Genomic DNA, 20,452 nt, shown 5'->3' on the forward strand with positions numbered 1-20,452 from the left:
CAAAAGATAAAAATTCAAAGGGTAGCTCCTACTCCACAGACAATATCATAATTAAGACAGGATATTTTAACTTTGAGAATAGCAACCAAGTGCCCCTCTGCTTTACTAGGGCCTACATACTTAGCATAAAAAATGTACACCAATATTTAATAATGCCATATGACATTTAATAATACTGATAATGACTACATGAATACATATTATCACACTAGGTTCTAACTTTAGACTTTGTCCAATGTTTAAAAATCACCTCTGAGGGTATGTTTATAAAACTTGCTTTTTCTTAGAGAAATAAGATCTTGGTCTTTCAACAAACTTGGCCTATTTTTGTGCTAACATTTGGGTCCAAAAATGAAATTGGCAATTAGTAACTTGTAGATTTGGTAATGCACTTAACAGGTAAATTCTTATTTAATTTCTGAAAAATTACATACTAACTTATTAAAAAACCACATAAATCTCTTTCAGTTGCTCTGAAGGTACTTTAGTTTCTACCAACCAACAGAAAACATTATAGTTATAAAAATCACACTTTTAGCTTGACTGGTTTATAGCAAACATTAAATATAATCATGTGAAAAATTCTAAAAAATAGGCCCACTTAAAACAAATTGAGAATCACAGTTGTGATATGCAGTTCCAAACAACCTTGCCCATACATATGAAATAGTTCACATATCTACTCATTCAAGATAAGACACAGAATTATGAGTGTATGTATGAATTTATAATACTTCCAAAGGTTTAACAAACTGTCCTAACAAAAGGGATATACATGGCAACATTAAAAATGTCTTCACCTCTACACATTTCTAAACATTATGTCACTTTACTATTATCATATATTTGATGTAATTAATAAAAAAGATTACAGGATTAAGTCTTACAATATACAAAAATTTAAAAATATTAATTTATAGGTAAATATTCATACTCACAGATTCGCATTCCCTCAGCTTCTTCTGAGCCCCATCAAAGTCAAAGTTGACATATAAACATTCAACAAACTCTGTAATTGGGTCTTTATATGTGTAAGACTCCTGTAAAATTAAGTCAAAGGTCAAATTGGATCTAATTCAACATTGTTTAATAGACTGCCCCTAGAATATCCCAATCTTCCTATTTTATCTTCCCTTACCATTAATTTCTAGCAAATTACCTAGTATTATCTTCTCAAAGCAATTGCTTGTATCCTGATTCCAGGCCACACCTTAAGCTTTTAATGCCTTCCAGACCTAGTTCTCTAAATATTCATCCTAAAACCATTACAAAAGCTTTCAGATTCCTCTATTGCTAAAAGTATCCCTTAGTTAATAAATAGTGATGAACTTCCCCAAGTAGAAGGGTATTCATACCCTATTGAATAAAATTGTCTTTTTGAATTTCATTTATTCTTACATCGAATAAATATTTAGGTTCTTTTTCTAATCCTTAGTTATTGCTGAAAAACTCACTATATGTAGGGCTGCAGCTTTTGCACAACTATTGTATTCTATTTAAAAGTCACTACTCTAGAATTATGTAGGTAGTGACCTCCCAACAAACAATTGTAAGCTTCAGATCTCCTTCACTCTTTGCAATAAGAGACACTAATATACAATGTATATTAGGGATCCACCTAGCAGAGAGCAGTACTCATTCATACCTCATCTCTAACATATCTATAACTCATTCGTACTTCATCTTTAACATATCTATAAAGACAGTAAATGCTCATTTGGGGCATTTGGTCTCTTCTCTCTTCATGTACACTTTCCTTCTATATGTAAACATTTTAAAGAAAAAGTGGTTAAACCTAAAGTTCAGGCATGTTTTAAAAATCAGTACAGATTTTAGTTTTTACCTGTTGAATGACTTTGACCAGATCTTTTAGCACCTGTCGGCGTTTTCGAACATCTTTGTTTGTTATGACTGCTGTAGTCAAATAGCGAAGGATATGTGGACACATTGTCTGAATTGCATTAAGATACCTAAGGTAAAAATATAAAGGCTATTTAATATTAATAACTTGCCCAGTTTTTCTAGACCTACAATCACATGTGATTTAAAGAAAACACTTGAAGAACCCATTAGATTGCACTGTTTCAGTAACCTAAGATTTTGCAAATACTCAAGAATGAATATTCTAAGGGCCATCTACTCCAAGGAAACAAAGAAACAGAAGTACGCCAGCTGGTATTCCCCAACTTGAAGTTCACTAAAGAGGTAAATAATTCCTATTATCATTGTTTAGTAATAGGATTTTGAAAGACCCTTATACACACTATCGGTCTGTTCCAAAAGACTGCTAAACTATGTACGACTTTCAGTCGTTCACTATGAGAACAAATGTGTGAAAACCTATGTGCAAATCACTTAGAAAACCAGGCACTTACACAAATTAAAGAATTCAGGAAGTGAAAGATTGGAAACTATAGAGAGAAAGAAACTATTAAAGTATTACAGAGTTTTGGTTAAATTGGTAGTGCTGAGAATTAGAAAGGAAGGACTAGATGTCAGACAAACATCAACTGGGCCTTGGCTAATATTCAGCAAACCTTGCTATTCTGATGATCTGCAGCTGGCCACCCTATCACTTGGTATTTATCTTGTATTTCTCCTGCTCAAGTTCCCTTAAATAAGTCTCCAATTTTTATCCAATAAGTACCTCAGAGTGCCAGAATCTATGCCAAGCTTGGCAATATTTGTCAATAAAGTCCATTTCTCTTAGCTAAATATTCAAGCTGCAAAGTACCCATCCGGCTCCATCTCCCACCACACTACTTCCTGCTTTCTTCACAGCTCACTCCACATGGACTGCTCTCCTAAACACAAACCTCTGAAGCCTAAGTTCTAGTCATCTTCCAAGGTCCAGCTCAGATACCTTATCTTCCAAGTGGTCCCAGACTATATTAACGCATCTTTGTATTTTATTATATTGTAGGTTCCCGATAAATTGTTTGAATTCTTTAGAGAACCCTAGACTCTGACAATAACTTAATACCTAGTCCCACTGAAATCCCCTTTAAACAAGGCAAGGTATAAAAAGAATCAAAGTCACTCAAGAATAAAACAATTTCTAGGAATAGATTAAATAAATCAGCTAAAATTTTCATTACCTAAAAAATTAAGCCTGAAATTTAGGCAGAAACTTTTAAACTGTAATATTTGTTCAGAACCATTATTTGTTTCTATACCCTCTTGCCACAGATCTCATGTACAATGTCAAGAAAGCATGACTTTTTCCTAATATCCATTTTGATGTAGGTAATTTTATCAGGCATTTATGGAACTCATTTATAAATTTATCCATATAAGCTAAAAATTTAATTTATTGTATATAATGTTAAACATTTGTTTACTTATCTTCACTTTATATCATTGAACCACGTGTATCTTCATTATTTCTCTGGAGAATGATTTCTTTGGGAAACCACCTCTCCCTTTCTGTGAGTATATGGCAGGGGTTGGCAAAATTTATGTAAAGAGCCTGATAATGAACATTCTAGGGTTTGCAGGCCAAGAGAATATTATGCACTTTTATAAAAAGGAAACAAATTTCCAAAATATTTTATTGACAAACTCAAAATTATAATAGCTGAGTATAAAAATTTGTTATACGTGTCCACTAATGAGAAAATAAAATTTCCTTATTATTTATTTTTTTAAATGCCTACAGCACCTGGTCTTCCTAGGTGGTCTCCCACCCAAGTACTAACCAGGTCCAACACTGCGTAGCTTCCGAGATCAGACGGGATAGGGCTTGTTCAGGGTGGCATGGCTGTAGTCCTTATTTTCCTTATTGGAGATAACTGGGTTCAAAAGTTAGAGACCTCTATCATTAAAATTTATGGCAAATGTTTACCTATTAATGATGATATGTAATGAGATTTTACATACTTAATCTTTAAAAACGTTTTCCGTACACATTGATTGGTACCACCAAATACCGATATCGATTGACAAGCATATGATTTTAATTTAGCGTATTTGTCACTGGGAAAGCATTTATATAATCCTGTTAAATTCCTCTTTTGATATTGCCTTTTAGCATATTATTACATTGCAGATGAATCACTTCCAATTCAACTGCACAGTTAAATGAATTTTGAAATATGGAAATTTCTGTTGTAATTACAATGAGGTCTCAAACTTTCTGGAACTGTAATCTGAGCTCAAAAACATATATGCTGCAAACTTGGATGGGAATGATGGTCTCATTCTCTCTGGACATTACTTGTGATTCACACTATGTTAGTCGTCATCAAAATGACTACTGCAGTGTAAGTTTTGCATATAAGTACTGTTTCACTTTGTAATTTTAGGCTGAATTGATAAAGAAACATTATCTTGTCTATAGCAAAAGTTAATTTCCAGAGCCATTCAGGGCCCAATAATAGTGGTTGAGGGATTTTTCTTGTTCGGAAAAATTTCATTCTCACCTCAAGCTCAAAAAAGTCATAACAAAATTTTGTCACTGCTAAGCCATCCAACTGCTGTGGAGTAGGGAAAGTCAAGATATTCTATTTCTATTTCTGACAAAAATTCATGGACTGATAAGTCCACAAGAGCAAATAAATTCACTGTTGACACTAATTGTTAATTAATACACCACAGATTCAAAAACTTTACACAAAGTACCTGGTGATGAATAATGCAATCAGTAACCATAAACTTTGACGACCTCACATTTTTAAGAGCTTTGTAAATTTGTCAACTGAGACTTTTCTCCCCAACATATTTACCACTAAAAGTTTTAGCACGTCTTAGCAGATTCCACTTCAGACTGTACTAAATTAGTGTTTTTTCAACTCTGAAAATATTTTCACCTATAGCTGTTCCACACAGACTATTCATAGAGGCATATTCTTCAGTCACTTCAAATCCAGTACTGATTCCTCAAATCAACAACTAAGCCACACTGATAACATCTGTCGGACTCATTAAGAGCCAAGGAAAACCACTAAAAATCATGTGTTCTTTTTAAATTCACTACTGATGTTGCCCCCAATATCGTTAAACCTGAGTAACTGTTCCCAGTGAAAGGCTAATAGTTTTAAACAAGTTTATTTTTCTTAGACATATTTCTTTGGCTACGTCAAACAAACACGATTTAATAGAATCATCAATGGTAAATGGCTTTCCTTACTTGGCTAACAAGAGCTGCTCAGATACTCAACTTTGGTTGAAACCTCATTTTCGTTAATTTCTGAGGAAACTCTGTTATGATGAGATATTGTTTTAAATGTCCTAATTTTTCTGACAGTTGCTTTGCTGTCAGTGGGAATACTGTAATGAGTACTTACAGTTTGGTAATGTGGTTACCCTAACACAGTGGTCCCCAACCTTTATGGCACCAGGGACTGGTGCTCTATGAGAATCTAATGGCCTACTGATCTGAAGTAGAGCTGAAGAGGTGATGCTAGCGCTGGGGAGAGGCTGCAAATACAGATGAAGCTTTGCTGGCTTGCTGCCGCTGACTTACTGCTGTGTGTCCTGGTTCCTAAAAGGCCACAGACCTGTACTAGTACGGAGGGTGGGGACCCTTGCCCTAGCATCTATAGTGTAAATTCAACGCTTTGCTTTCCAATTTGATACAAAATAAACCCCACTCCGCAGTGCCTTAAAAGTAAATTTGAAGTCCACTTTTCTTGATTTGACATGATGAATATGCACTGGTAATAAAAGAGGTAAAATGTTGCAGTATGTAGATACACAGCCCTTGAACACCCCTCCAGGTTTAACTGTAGCATCACTGGGATTCATAGTGCATAGAGTACACAGTGTGAGGCAAGGAGGGTGCAACAATGTATGATCTCTCACAACAACTCAACTCTGCCATACAGTTCAAAAGTAGCCAAAGAACATACAGTAGTTCCCCCCTTATCCGTGATTTCGCTTTGCACAGTAGTAAACCACAGTCCGGAAATATTAAATGAAAATTCCAGAAATAATCAATTCATAAGTTTTAAATTGTATGCTGTTCTAAGTAGTGATGAAATTTCAAGCTGTCCTGTGCCATCTCACCTGGGAAACGAATCATCCCTTCCTCCAGCATATACGCACTGCATTCTCTATGTACCCATTAGTCACTTAGTAGCCATCTCAGTGATCAGATCTCCATTGTTGTGGTACTGCAGGGCTTGTGTAAAAAGTAACCTTTATTTGGGGTTAAAAATGGTCTCAAAGCCATTCACGTACATTATATATATTGTTATAATTATTTTATTAATCTCTTACTGTACCTAATTTATAAATTAAACTTCATCATCAGTGTATACATAAGAAAAAAACACAGTATATATAGGGTTCAATACTATCCATGGTTTCAGGTATTCACTGGGGGTCTTTAAATATATCCCCCATGGGAAAGGGGGGACTACTGTATGTAGAACAATGAGCATAGCTGTGTTCCAATAAAAATTTATGGACATTAAAACTTTAATTTCACTTAATTTCCACAAGTCACAAAGCATTATTTTCATTTTTCCAACCATTTCAAATGTAAAAGCCATTCTTACATCTTAGGCCATAAGAAAAAAGGCAGTAGGGCACACTGATTAGCTCACAGTCCACAGACTGCAGACGCCTGTGTTACAGCATTACCATGGCTCCTGACTTCCAAACATAACAGAAACTCTCGACCTTCTAGGGTAAAAGCGATCCTTCCTATGTATGCATGTGTGTATATATGTATGCATGCATGCATGTATGTATGTATGTATGTATGTATGTTTTATATAGATCGATACATAGAGGAGGGAAGTGGGGCTCATAGGTGATTCCTGTGAAATTATCTTAGTTCACATTCCTGTAGGGAACAGTAATTACATATTTAGTTCAAATACAAGCAAAACCACAGATGTGGTTTACAGCCTACATATGACCATTGTGCACTTTTGTTCTACTTCTCTTTATCATTTCCTTTCTTCTCTGTCAATTGAAATTCAAGGGCAGATTACTTTTCATCCTCCCTGGACTCTTCTAACTTCTCCAGGTATCACTGACAGCTGTTACAACCAGTGTGTACAATACATCTGTACTTAGCTAAATATGTTCTCATACTACCTCCTGTTATTTGTTTGGGTTATAAACTATGTAAGAACAGAGGAAATACCACCCCTATTTTTGAAATCTACCTTTATTATTTTTCTCCTTTAAATAAGAGCCTCAGTATTTATAGTATTCTAAAGTATAATTTCATAATAGGTCAGTAAAAATGTTTTAGTTTATTTTTGCTCTAGCATAATCCTGCTCCAAATGTGCAATTTTATAAAGTTTTTCTACCAAGTTTTCTAATTCCAAGTTAGAACATTTAGTAACCAAAGAATAAGACAAAATATGCCCCAAAATATAAAATGTTTAAGTATCTATTATGTGCAGGCTATTACTAGAATATAAAGAATAAAAATCCTGCCCTCAAATACACTTATAATCTAGTTGGAAAGATAAGGCAATTCTAAGTTTTTTGTTTATTTTAAAGGCTTTACACAATAAAATACCAAATATATGGTAGACACAATATACAGGACTTCATGAAGAAAGTAAACCTGGGCTGGACCTTGAAAACCAGGAAGATTTTGAATAAGTACAAAAAAAAAGAAGACAAAGGCACTTCTAGAAATGCAAGCTAAAAGAACAAAAAATGGAGAACACTTAGTAGAACTTCAGAGGATGGATTTTTAGGTGGGGACCTTATAGGTCATCCTAAGCTAGAGCAGGTAAAATAAATGCATGAAAAAGATCAGGAACAATTAGAAAATACAGGAAAAACAAATGCAAAAAGGTCAACCAGGATAAATTCTGAACACTATCTAGTTGACTCTTAATAGTAAAACTTGAAATTTCTTAGGAAATTTATGTTATTTTTATTTAGAAAACAAACGCTCTGTGCTAACCGAACTTTTGAATTTTTTTTTTTAAACTGGAGAAATAACTAGAGTATTGTATTACGAATGCATTCTTGTCCCTAATAACATCTACATTTGGTGGCAAAACCTCATCCCTAATAGCCTACGAACACTTATACATGATACTGTATCTTATATATTATGTTACATTTAAAAGTTCAACATTTTTCAAATGTGTAAATCATCTCCATTTTAGATTCAGAATAAATTACAGCAGAAATAGTAATATATATGATGTAAGAGACTATCACCTGCAGTTGCATCTAAACTTTCACTTCGAGGACAGCTATATAAATTATCTCCAAAGTACTTTTATATTTTAAAAACCCTGATATCGCAATCTATATAAACTATCAATTTAACATACAGTCTATGAATCACATTAAATTGTATTACTGTGCTATTAGAAATTAAAAACAGGAAGAATATCTTTCTCCATTAATTTCTACTACTGTCAGAGACCACTGAAAAACATACTGATTGTAGACATATCAATGCAAATAATATACCATATGGCTATTCTACTTAAAGGATATGCAATCCAGGTAAATGAATGAAACAATGATCTGTTAAGCCAACTGGGTGCTCTCTCATATGAATAAAGAATCAAGAAAAAAATAAAAATGAGCCATGAAGACATTACTAATGAGGAAGAAACTATGATGGCAACCTGACCCTATGGCAAGTGAAAACAGTAAGCACAGTATTTGGGCGGAAATTGAAAGTTGTAATACTACCAAGTAGTTTTCTTTTCCACATTTTGTTAACAGGCTATTTCTGTTATTTAAAAAAAATAGTACTATAGGCACAAGGGTTCTTACTGGGTGGATGAAAATGTTACAAACCTGATTTATGGTGATTGCTGTACCACTTGGTAAAGTTACTAAAAATCACTGAATTGTAAACAGAGTCTTCTGGTAACCTTAGCACAAATCAAAGTAGTGCTAAGGTTACACTAGTAGTGGCTGTTATTTTGTACCACTATGTTTTTGCAGTTAAAAAAAAAAATATGCCAGTTTCAACTATGTCCTTGATTAGGCAGTAGAAATTCTTAATTTTTAAAAATTTCAGCCCTTGCATACTTATCTTTTAAATATTCTATATGACTAAATGGGAAATGTGCATAAAACTCTTCTGTATACTTTAGTGTCATGGTTGTCTTAAAGCACTGTATGACTGAGTTGTAAACTGAACTAGTTGCTTTTCTCATAGAATACTATTTTTCCTTGAAAGAATGACAAACGAAAGCTATTTGGACAGCTATTTGGGAAATATTTTCTAGAAAATGAAGTGAGCTTATCCTTCAAGAAAAATAAATAAAATTAGAGCTTTCAAAACACAGCATTTTGGAAAATTTGTATATCGAGAGCTTGACTACTTTCCAAGCCCTTTCTAAAGGAGTTAGTAGTGATAATGCATATGATTTTTTGGTGTTGTATGATATCAACATATTTGGAATACCTGTTTAACTCACTGAACCAGTACTTCCCCAGCAACCAATTGCATGATGCTATGAATCATGCTTTCAGATTCCACATTAGAATAACCTTTAAAAAACTACTACTTGTATAGTCATGGTGTATTATCAAAAACAATATTCACAATTATCTGAAAAGGTTATTAAAATAACAACTCTCTTTCACAACTACATGTATGTGTGAGGCTAGGTTTTCTTCATATCCTTCAAAACACACTGAATAAAAACCAGGTATGAAAGAAGGTATAAAAATCTAGCTGTCAATTAAGCCAGAAATTGAAGTGTCTGAAAAAATGTAAAATGATCTCACACTTCTCACTAAATTTTTTTTTAAAGTTATTTTCATAAAAATATCAACTATCATCAATTTACTATTTGTCATTTAATAAATATACTTTTAATTTCTTAGTTTTAATTTCTAATATAGCATCTATCAATAGATTTAGCCAATAATAAAACTGCACTCAGCTATTCTTAAAACTGTAAAAGGGTTCTCCAAGACCAAAAAGTTTAAGAGCTATTTACTTCTAACAATAATATTCCCAAAGACAATTATGAGGTCAATTTTTTCTTCTTCTAAACATCCAATGGCTCCTCAGTGTGAATATCTAATCTGAGTCTTAAGCGGGGTGAGAGGCTGTCATTGGATTTTCCAATAGGGTCCTATTTGCCTTACAAAGTTAGATGGAGAACTACCTCCCCATATACACATACTTTTTGTTTTTTGGCTCCAAAATAACCGATAAATCCATCATGACCCAGAGACCTTTTAGTGGAATCATAAGAAAACTAAACAAAACATCTCAACATTCCTTTCCTCAGTTAACTGATCTGGTAAGGTTACACTTGTGTCGCCTGGGGCATTTCAGGTTTTGAAAAATATCATGCAAGTATACATAGTATTCACTTATGATTTTTAATTTTTCTTCTATCACTTGTCATATAGAGCCATTTTCATTTCTATCTTTTCCATTTTTGAAATGAAATTAGTTTTAAGAGTATTTTCAACATTTTCTAATATATTGCTAATTTCATTACTCCTGTGTTTTTCTTCACTTTTAATCAAGGTTTTTTAAAAGCTAAAGTATTCAAGCTGTGAATTAATTTCTGGGTGTTGCTTTCGCAGATATTTCATAATTAACATTTAATCTCTTCTTTGATTCAGTTATTTATATGACGTTTTAGTTTTACTTCATTCTTTCCAAAAACTAAGAAATTTCTATTTTTAAAAACATATTGGGAGATTTTAAATGACATAAGGTATTGTCTTTTTTGTGTATGAACCATGGAAATACAAAAAAAGCATTAAACACATTAGTAAAATATAGCTTGATAATTTACCAAGTCTTAATTTTAATTCTAAATTATTTTAATTATATGACCATGAACCTTTATCTCACTTTAAAAAAAAAAAACTTTTTTGCATTGTTTTCCTTTGTAAAAGTTTATCTTAAAACTTTCTTTAATCTCAATGAACTAGCTTTCTATTTCTAATATCTTTTACAAATGGTTTTAATAATTAAATATACTGTTGTAATCTCACGTAAGCCATAAGGTTGTCAGGAATTAACTTATAATGTTTCTCCCTTACTTGTATTATAGAATTTTCATAATGGGTTTGAATATTTTTATTCTTATTTGCATGCTTCATTTCATTACTTGAAAATATTCATAAAGCCACTTGCATTTAATAATGTTCCTTTCTGGATACATACATAACTGCAAAAAACACAGATTAGTTCCATTAATAAGTAGCAGTATGGAAAGCTAATTCTTAGTGATTCCTAGTTCAGGAATAGCTGTCTTACCCTTAACTCATCCACTAAGTGTCAAAAAGAGCCAACTGTTACAGGCTCCAATAGTCATAGTCAAATCTCCTCATTCAAGGGTAGGCTCATTTTCCTATCCTTAATTTTGGAGATATCAATCAATCCTTAATCTTACAGGTTTTATTATTCAAGAGGGAGGTAACTACATGTGTTATTTTTAATCTCTTCTCATTTGAATATATGTTTGACTAATCTCTATAAATACTGAGAAATATATCTTTAATTCTTGAGTTTGAAATTCTCACAAAACTTTTTTTTTATAAGATGCATAGATAGTTTAACATGAAAGACATGTTAAATAGATAGGTAGATAGCTATTTCATTCACTCACCAGCATTCTCAAATTTCTTGCAATGATTTACCAATTATTTCTCTGGATACTCTAGATTCATCCAGTAGTGGTTAAGTCTCAACAACTACATGCAATTGTAATTGTCAGTATCAAACACACAAAAAAAGCCTCTTCTAAAACATAATATTTGCACAAAGGGTACAGGAAAAAGGTATTTCTCAAGAATCAAGGTATAAGGAGAATTAGACTGCCTTCAGAGGATTAAATACACAATGCCCCACAGCAGAGAGAGATTAGTAAAAGAAAGCTACCAGATTAGGAAAACTTTAGAAGAATTTGATAAAAGCTATAAACAGTTATGTCAATATGAGATAGTTGAGGGTGGAGCAAGACAGGACCAGAGAGAGAGATACTGATCTGAAATGAAACCATGAAAAGTAAAAAGCGAATCTTGGAAATGTCACTCAAATGTTTAGGGTGACATACATGCTATAAATGTTCATAATCTGGTCCTAGTAGCAAGAATATCTCTATTGCAACAACATATTAGGACAGCTTAACCTGAGGGTGCCATTAAACATTCCAGCTATATAAATTTTCTATCCTGATTCCAAGTACTCATGAAGAAACCATATGTTTATTATATGGCTTCCTATGTACTAAATCTACAGGGTCAGAAATATCCAGCTAAATGTTTCATGTACTTAGTCTTCTTAGCACTTATACTTCTCATAAATTATTGATGGCCTTCTGGTTTTACACATTAATCTTTTTAAGGCTGGTTCAGCTTTGCACTTCATAAATCCACCCCTAGGATACTGCCAAATAAAGCTGAAAGTTCACAATGCAGAAGGACAGAGCAAAGTTAACACCACTCTAGTAGAATCTTATTTTGACAGACATTGGCTTTTCTAAAACCTTTTCACTAGCTTTTTACTTAATTCGGCATATGGACTATGACTTATATATCATTCCAGATTAAAACAGCCTATCATATAATCCAGAGCAAGCAATATATATATAATTTTAAAATTATATCTATACAATTTTGAGTTTCCCACAAAGATTTAAGAACAGCTCAGACAATACAAGACTGTTACATACACATTAGTGAATCTAAAAGGTGTACTTAAATGCTATAAAGTAACACTAATAAAAAAGAAATAAATATAATGCTGTGCAAATTTAAAATTTTTTCTTGTAGTTTACATTTAAAATTTAATGCTGGGACCCAGGTAAAGACCACACATTGTCCTCTAACTCATTTATTACCATGTAGTTTTTTTTTCTTTTGTCAAGGAGAAAAAAATAATTTTATGTTACAAAAACTCCTCTGCCCATGTTCAGTTTTAATATACTGGACCAGAATGTCATGTAAATACTGACTCAATACATTAATACTGAATTTAAGTTGTAATGTTAACATGAAAAATAAGCCAGGCATATGTCTGTTAAAAGTCCTTCTATTTACTTTCTATTTGCTTTTATTTAGATTCAGAGGAACACTAAGCATTTAATGCAGAGAATACAATATATACCATTTAAAAAAAATGGCTCTCTATTTCTACACAAAACAATTTACTGGCACTTCTTGGATGGATAAATATTTTTGTCTGTATTATTACTAGTAACTTAATTTCTCTTAAATTCAAAGTCCTGTTGGTTATGATAACAACTCTTCAGAACAAATATTTTAGAGTCCTAAAAATTTTACTAAAATGAGCATTTAAAGAACAAGTTTATTAACACGACTCAGTTTAGATTATACCTCATCAACTTATGCAAAAACATTACCAGAGAGTATTACCTTATTTTCAAGACTCTAAAGTTATAAAAACAATTTGTTCAATCTTCATTGATATTTTAAATTAGAAAGGTACTATATCATCTATCATCTAAGCATATGTACCGGTTATAAGAGCTAATACTGCCGCTGTACTCCGTAAAGCTTAGATCTAAGAATCCTAGAATAGAAAATTTCAAATTTAAAGATCCAGATTTTTAGAGTGCTATGAATAAACTAGCATTTATCTAAGGAGAACCACTAAAATACTAAAGAATCTGAAAAACGATCTGGTTATTTGATAAAACCAGATATTTAGCCTGAAAGGAGAATATGGAAATATTATCCTCATATCTAAAGTGTTATCATAAAGCAGTCTTGTTTTCTGTTGTTCCAAGCAAATAAGAAATAACAGAAAGAATAATTCAGAGGCACTGATCTCAACTGAAAGAATGGTTTTAAAAATGATTTCTAGCTACTAATAAAGCAGTCAATTTCTTATCACCAAAAGCTGGATGATCAAGCAAAGATGGTATAAAAGAGATTCTTCTGGGATGTATATAATCCTTCCAAATAACATGGCCTAATGCCTTAATTCTAAAGCTTTAATGTATAGTGCATTACCTGGGATCTTGTTAAAATGACTATTCTGATTTAGGTCCCCTAGGGTAAGGCTTGAGAGTCTTCATGATACTTATGCTGTTGGCCCAGGGACCACACTTAAATAGCACTTTAAAGGGCTTAGAGTACACTTTTATCAAATAATTTACTTGAGTTACATGTAAGCTTTTTCAATTAACAAGCACATATACCACATGAAGAGGGAAAAAATGGATGACGACAAATTCAAATGTTAGAGAGAAGTAGATTTTTAAGTTTTAAAAAACCCATATAATTTCATATAATTAAAGCCAAAATTATATAGTGAAATAACTTACTGTGGCTGGTAAAGGAAGAGATCGATAATGTTATCACGCCCTTTGGGGTGGTTGAAGAAAACAAAGAGAGACCAGTGAATGAGCCATGTTCGTTGCTGAAGAGACTGAAGTGGAGAACTGACAGACTAAAGGGTTAAAAAAATGCACACATAGGAAATATTAATATAAGAGAAAGAGGATAGGAATAAACACTGCTTTCCTTAGAATTTAGTTAAAAATGAGAACCTTCTAAGGCACTAGGGTCATTATGATCAAAGCCCTATGTCCTAGACTTTATCTACTCTGCACAATCCCAACATTCAAAATTTCTGTGCTCTCAAGAGAGAGATTTAATAATGCCCATTTTTATAAAGACTAAATTATACTTATTTCAGAAAACATTTAGCAAGAAATGAACTAAACACTCCATAAGTAGTAGTTTTACCAGACATTAATTGCAGAAGAAAACTGTCATCTACATAGGGCTTTCAATAATAGATGGCACTGACAGTATTGTGACATTTTCACTGATAAAAAAGTGCAGAATAGTTGTAATAAAAACAAAAACTTGAGTTCTTTTCTCTATGAGACAAAAGAAGTTTGACAGCTTCCTTCAAGCAAATTCAGTGAAACTAGCCAACCCATTAACCCACTATGATTTTTATGTCAGGTCAACAAAAGCTATCTGAACATTTTAGTTTTTCTTCTTCTTCTTTTTTTTTTTTTTTTTAAGTACACAGTGTTTTCCTTATTAGAAAGTATGAAGAACACATAGAAATTTCAGAGAATCACCCTAAAAAAGTTTAACTCACATTATTATCTATGGTCTCTTTTAACCGCGTAAGGTCCTCCATGGCTGCATCCCAATTCTGCATTAAAATTTCAGAGGCCAGTTTTCCCCAGAGTGAACTCAAAGCATTTCTATCTGTTGCTGGAACCTGTTTAAGATATAATTAATTATATTCTAAATATTCTGTAAGAAAAGAAGATTTCAGACTACTATAAGTTGTTTACACTACAGAGACCATAATAGTATCTAATTCAGATCCTGCCTACAACTGAGATTTTTCGTCTGATAGCAATAATTAACTCAAATGCACTGAATAACATTTAGCAAATTCTAAGAACATGTGAAAAACAGAGATTAAATTTGTAAATTAAATTTTGAAACATATCCATGAAACCAATGGTTATTATTATTACAATGTATGTCCACAAAAAAACTTGTATACAAATATCCATGACAACTCTATTTGTAATAGACAAAAACAAAGTAATCCAAATGTTCAAAACAGCTGAATCCATAAACAAAGTATATTATATTCATATACTCATAGAATAGAATACTACTTAGCAATAAAAAGAATCAAACTTCTGATACACATAACAACATGAATGAATCTCAAAACTGTGCTCATCGAAATAAGCCAGGCACAACTTACATATATCATTCTTAAATGAAATTCTAGAACAGGCAAAATATTCTTATAGAAGAACAGATCAATGGGTAAATCAAGATAAGGTATGACTGCAAACAGGCACATGGGGTCACTCTGGGGTAACAGAAATGTTCTTTATCTTGATTTGGTGGTGTGTGCATTTGTCAAAACTCACTGAAATTAAAAATTGATTTATAAAAATCAATAAAATCTTTGTTCAAATTATAAAGGATAAAATGTTTGATCCTTACAAAAGAATCTGAGTATTAAAATATTTTATCGAAACTGAGATGCCACCAATTTTAAGATACACTCATTTTATCTAAAACAAAAATCACAATCAATTCAAGACATCTCAATTTCAGATGTTAAAATGTGGTAATCTGAGAATCAATATGAATTGACATCTTTTATACTGACGTTATCAAACTGAGTAAATCAGATCCAAAATTTCAGTAAATATCTTATAGGTTCCAAAATTCATCATTACTCAAGCTTTCTTGAGTCAAAGAAAAGTACCTTTAAATCAAATGGCATGTACTTAATAGTAGATAAACTTCAAATTCTGAGTGGAAAAATAATCTACAAAAAAGATGATCAATAGTCCTAGGACCTTAAAGTCACTTTTATTTCAAATAGCTATTGGATGAGGGGAGGGGTTATATTTTGGAGCCAGACCAAAGGCCACAGTTTCGGCAGATTTTTAACAAAATAGTTAAAATGTAGTGTTAATAACTTTTCTAAAAAAGTTAAAATTCCTACCAAGTCTGCTTCACCATGTCATTTCAAGTTAATGCGTTTCTTAGAGCATAAATCAAAGAAGTTTCACATCCAAATAGGGTGCATCTAAACAGTCCTTTATGTATTCTAAAAGCCATCAAGTCTTTTTAAAATAAAGGCAGATTCAAGGGTTACATAGCTTTAATTTATACAACACTGACCTATAATAAGTCACCCAGAGAGTCAAATTCTAATCTCAGATCATAGTTACAATGGTTCTTTCATAGCTTATGTTTCCCTAACCATAGATTTAAAAGAATAACCAATCACCAGAAAAGAATTTAGAAATGAAAAAAAAGGCTATTGCAAAAAAATAAGTAAAATTAAAAAATAAGCAAAACTTTGACAGTATTCATCCCAAATCCAAAACACAATTTTTATCTTTGCTATTAAAAAATCTGAAACAAATATATAGATGTTATAGTACTGCATATCCTCAACCAAAAGAAAAAGAGAAGTAATCTATACTTTTTTTAAAACTTAGCTTTGTTAGCCTCTATCAATATACTAACAGGAAATAACCAACTCTCACCTAACTCAACTGTCTTGTGGCACAAGATAGGGCAAAAATTTTTAAATGAATAGCACACAATTTCTAAGCACTATCCAATGACTATATGTTGACTGCTTTTAAATGTAAAATATTAATTTTGTGTTCATATCATGGTATTCACTTAATCAAATACTACTTCAGTCCCAGCACAAGATTTTTCAGAAAATGTTAACAGCTTAAAACTAACCCAAGATCTTCATATTTTAAAATGTAAACATAAAAACTCCCAAACTTTTAAATATATACCTATCGCTTATAGAAATTTTCACTTAATTATAAAATTATACTATAAAAACATAATACTATTAAAACTAGAATACATTATGTGTTAGGATAAAAGCTTTTTGTAGCAGCACAGCAAATTTTTTAATCCCCTAAAGGTTCATGCGCACTACTCTGGCTCAAGTCCATGTCATTACAGTTGGCTCTTCATACTAACCTGCTTTCAAGGGTGGATATGCTAGAAGAGTTTCAATATCTGGATTTCCAGCAGTTACCTTAAGTTTCCATGTCTTAGCAAAATGGCACATTCACTCACTGACCAGCAACAATAAATTTACTGTGCTAGAACTCTAACATGACACTAAATCTTCATTCTCAAAATTCACTCCCAGCATTAACAAATGATATGAATAACCAGCTCTTTTCATGTACCTGTAATCATATCAGGCTTCTGATTTTACAATCCTGGTTTAAGCTGTTTACATTTCCAAAGTAATCAACTTTTGCTCTCCTAAATCCTTCATAATAGTCAAAGTAAAACTGATAGAATTTTCTGATAAGTCACTACAAGTTTAGCATCACTGATTACCTTCAATGCACTTGCAAGCTAACCACGGCTAATCTGTAAATTAAGAATTTGCTTACAAATAGGAGCAAGAAAAAATTTTTCCCCCCAAATCATTCTTAGAAATAAACTGGAAATGTTTATTTCTTTGAAGAATGGTAGTTTTAAAAAATGAAGTTATCTAAGTATTTTTTATAAGTTTACGAATTACCAGAATTAATAACACCAGTTTCATTCCACAACCACCACCACCAAAAAACCCAAAATTTAATTTCCAAGAAAACTATCAAAATAGCAGACGTAAATCTTTTCTTTGTGGCATGTGGGGCTAAAAGAAAAAAGGCACCGGAAAATAGATGAAAGAAATAAATTCTTCCAAGGTCGGAAGACATAAAGTTCCTGTCTTAAGAGGTCATTTCCCAATTTCTAGGATTCACTAGAGAAATGAGAGACTTAGGTACTAGTTTACTAACCCAAAGTGCATAACAAATTATAATTTCTCAAATGAATGGTTAGTTAAAACCAGGGCATTTTGATAACTCTAGAAGGTATTTATGAATACAATTACATAAACGGAAGGCAGAGGGAGAAAGAAATCTGTCAATTTGAAGGCATAATTTTTTCTTTAGCTTCACACAAGTTCTTTTTCTCTAACAAAAGCACTGAATCTAGAAACTTGTCAAATAGACAAATGAAGATAACAGGGCATGTTATGATTAGGAATTTGCTCTAATAGTACCATTTAAAGCAATCTACCCCCTACATAATAAAAAGCCATTAATTAAGCTTTATATTCTAATAGCTAAAGACATAAAAATGGAAAAGTTACTATTAAGGCATAAAATCTTTTCAAATATCATTTCCACGGTTGTTTATAACAAGTTGAGGGAATACATATAGCATTAAAAATTGAACTTTGAATTCATTATCTAGAATAATAAATAATAAATTAAATTATCCAGGAATAGATTTATTCAATAAATATTTATTAATTCCTCACAATGTACCACTCACTATGCTGTACAGTAGTATTTCAACAAATTCATTCCATGATGTAATTGTGCTAATGCTAAAATCATACAATCAGACATAAAACAACAAATTAGTGGTTTCCACTTTAGGGAATTTCAATAACAAGTTCAATCTCCTTCCAAATTTTGAGGCTCCGATATAAGGTTTCCTGTATCAATCTGGCTTTTGTTGGAGAAAGTTTTTCTCCTTTTACCAATGACTGTTGAAAATAATAGGCTCAAATCTACAGACATGTTCTGAGGATCCAAAAGACTCTTACAAGGGAGGACAAAGAAAAAAATTACTTACCAATACTCTAAAGAAGTAAAGATATTCTGCTGCTCCAGAGTAATTTCCACATTCGTATTGGAATTTTGCATACCTGTAGAGTGTATCTAAATATTCTTGCCTAAACTAAAATAAAGAAAGAAGGCTGAAGTTCTTTTGAGTTTTAAAATTCAACCCATTTACCCTTTAAATGCTCTCAGAAGTCAATTCTTTCAAAGTATCCCAAAAGTTGCCACCAATAGTAAATACCACAATCTCGGAGAACCACATAACCCTTGAAACATTCATTAGGAATTGGTGAATTTAACATTCACAGTGATGGCCTCAAAGAGTTATGAATTGTAATGATACCTACTATGTTACAATACAAACCTGAATCGCTATTGAAGTTTTGATGTGAATCCTTTAGCAGGTGACTGATCTTCAATGACTACCGATTATATGGATCACCCTGTTAGGTCTGGTGATTTTGTACAAATAATATGCATTGTAAACTGTCCTCTGTGAAAACTGGTCCCAAAATATGCCAACTCTTAAGAGTTGATGCAAGCAAAGTGAAAGTGAAGAAACCTAAGAGAAGGGCTCCCAACCAGATCATTAACAAATCCACTAAGCATGAAAAGCAGAAAAAGTAATGTGCACAGTCCTCAGCAAGCTTCTTGTTACAGTAATTGTTAAATGAGACAAAACTTGAATGCAAGTTAAAGTAATTGTATGCAAAGCCTCACACTTTGAGTTTAAATAAGAGAAAGGAAATTGGAAGATGGTCAGAAAAGCCTATAACATTCCTTTATTTGTGAATTTGGGGATTTATGAAGGCCTTGATAAAATCAAGGGCTACTGTATTCCACAAGGCAGCCAAAATACTAATTCTATTGCTCAAGGCATTTCTAATTCAAATTAAGTTGTCTTTACTTACTTGTTAAACCACCACAAATATAAAATGCTAATGACTATCTGATTATTCTGGAAAAAATAAATCAAAAGTTTTGAGACTTTCTGTTATCTAAAGATAAGTATATTATTTCCCTATCAGCACGAATTTTTAAAAACAAAAGTTTCAAAACTTACTAGCTATTATATTTAATATATTAATTTAGAAATTATATTCTTGTCAAGCCAGGAACCTATCTATACAGCACTATTCTTTAATTATCTTTAAAACAACTAAAAAAAATTTAAAGACATCACTTACACCATGCTTGTCCGCCAGGTAGTCAAACAACATCCGACCATCCCTTAATAATAAAAATACAAAAATTATTGCACTTTATGTCCAAAACAGACAAAATAAGCATATCCAACTTCTAACGTCTTAACCATGTAAAGCCATTTTAAATATCTTTGTACCTAAACACTAGAATATAGGATCTCCATAATGAAATAAATGACATTACATGTTTTGAA

General features: G+C 32.1%; 1 protein-coding gene and 1 pseudogene across 1 annotated transcript in view; both read right to left on the reverse strand.

The window, feature by feature from the left end:
* The window catches only part of EIF3E (eukaryotic translation initiation factor 3 subunit E), a 45,015-nt gene that overhangs the window by 15,701 nt on the left and 8,862 nt on the right, over positions 1–20,452 (reverse strand). The window contains exons 4-9 of the mRNA XM_011369458.2: positions 20,241–20,283; positions 19,067–19,171; positions 15,000–15,125; positions 14,209–14,333; positions 1,844–1,970; positions 939–1,040 (exon numbers count right to left, since the gene is read on the reverse strand). Of these exons, the coding sequence (XP_011367760.1) occupies positions 939–1,040; positions 1,844–1,970; positions 14,209–14,333; positions 15,000–15,125; positions 19,067–19,171; positions 20,241–20,283 (628 nt within the window). The remainder of the gene's footprint in view (positions 1–938; positions 1,041–1,843; positions 1,971–14,208; positions 14,334–14,999; positions 15,126–19,066; positions 19,172–20,240; positions 20,284–20,452) is intronic.
* Positions 3,650–3,768, reverse strand: LOC111745229 (annotated as a pseudogene).

Source organism: Pteropus vampyrus, unplaced genomic scaffold (genome assembly GCF_000151845.1).
Source record: "Pteropus vampyrus isolate Shadow unplaced genomic scaffold, Pvam_2.0 Scaffold149, whole genome shotgun sequence".
NCBI classification, from domain to species: Eukaryota; Metazoa; Chordata; class Mammalia; order Chiroptera; family Pteropodidae; genus Pteropus; species Pteropus vampyrus.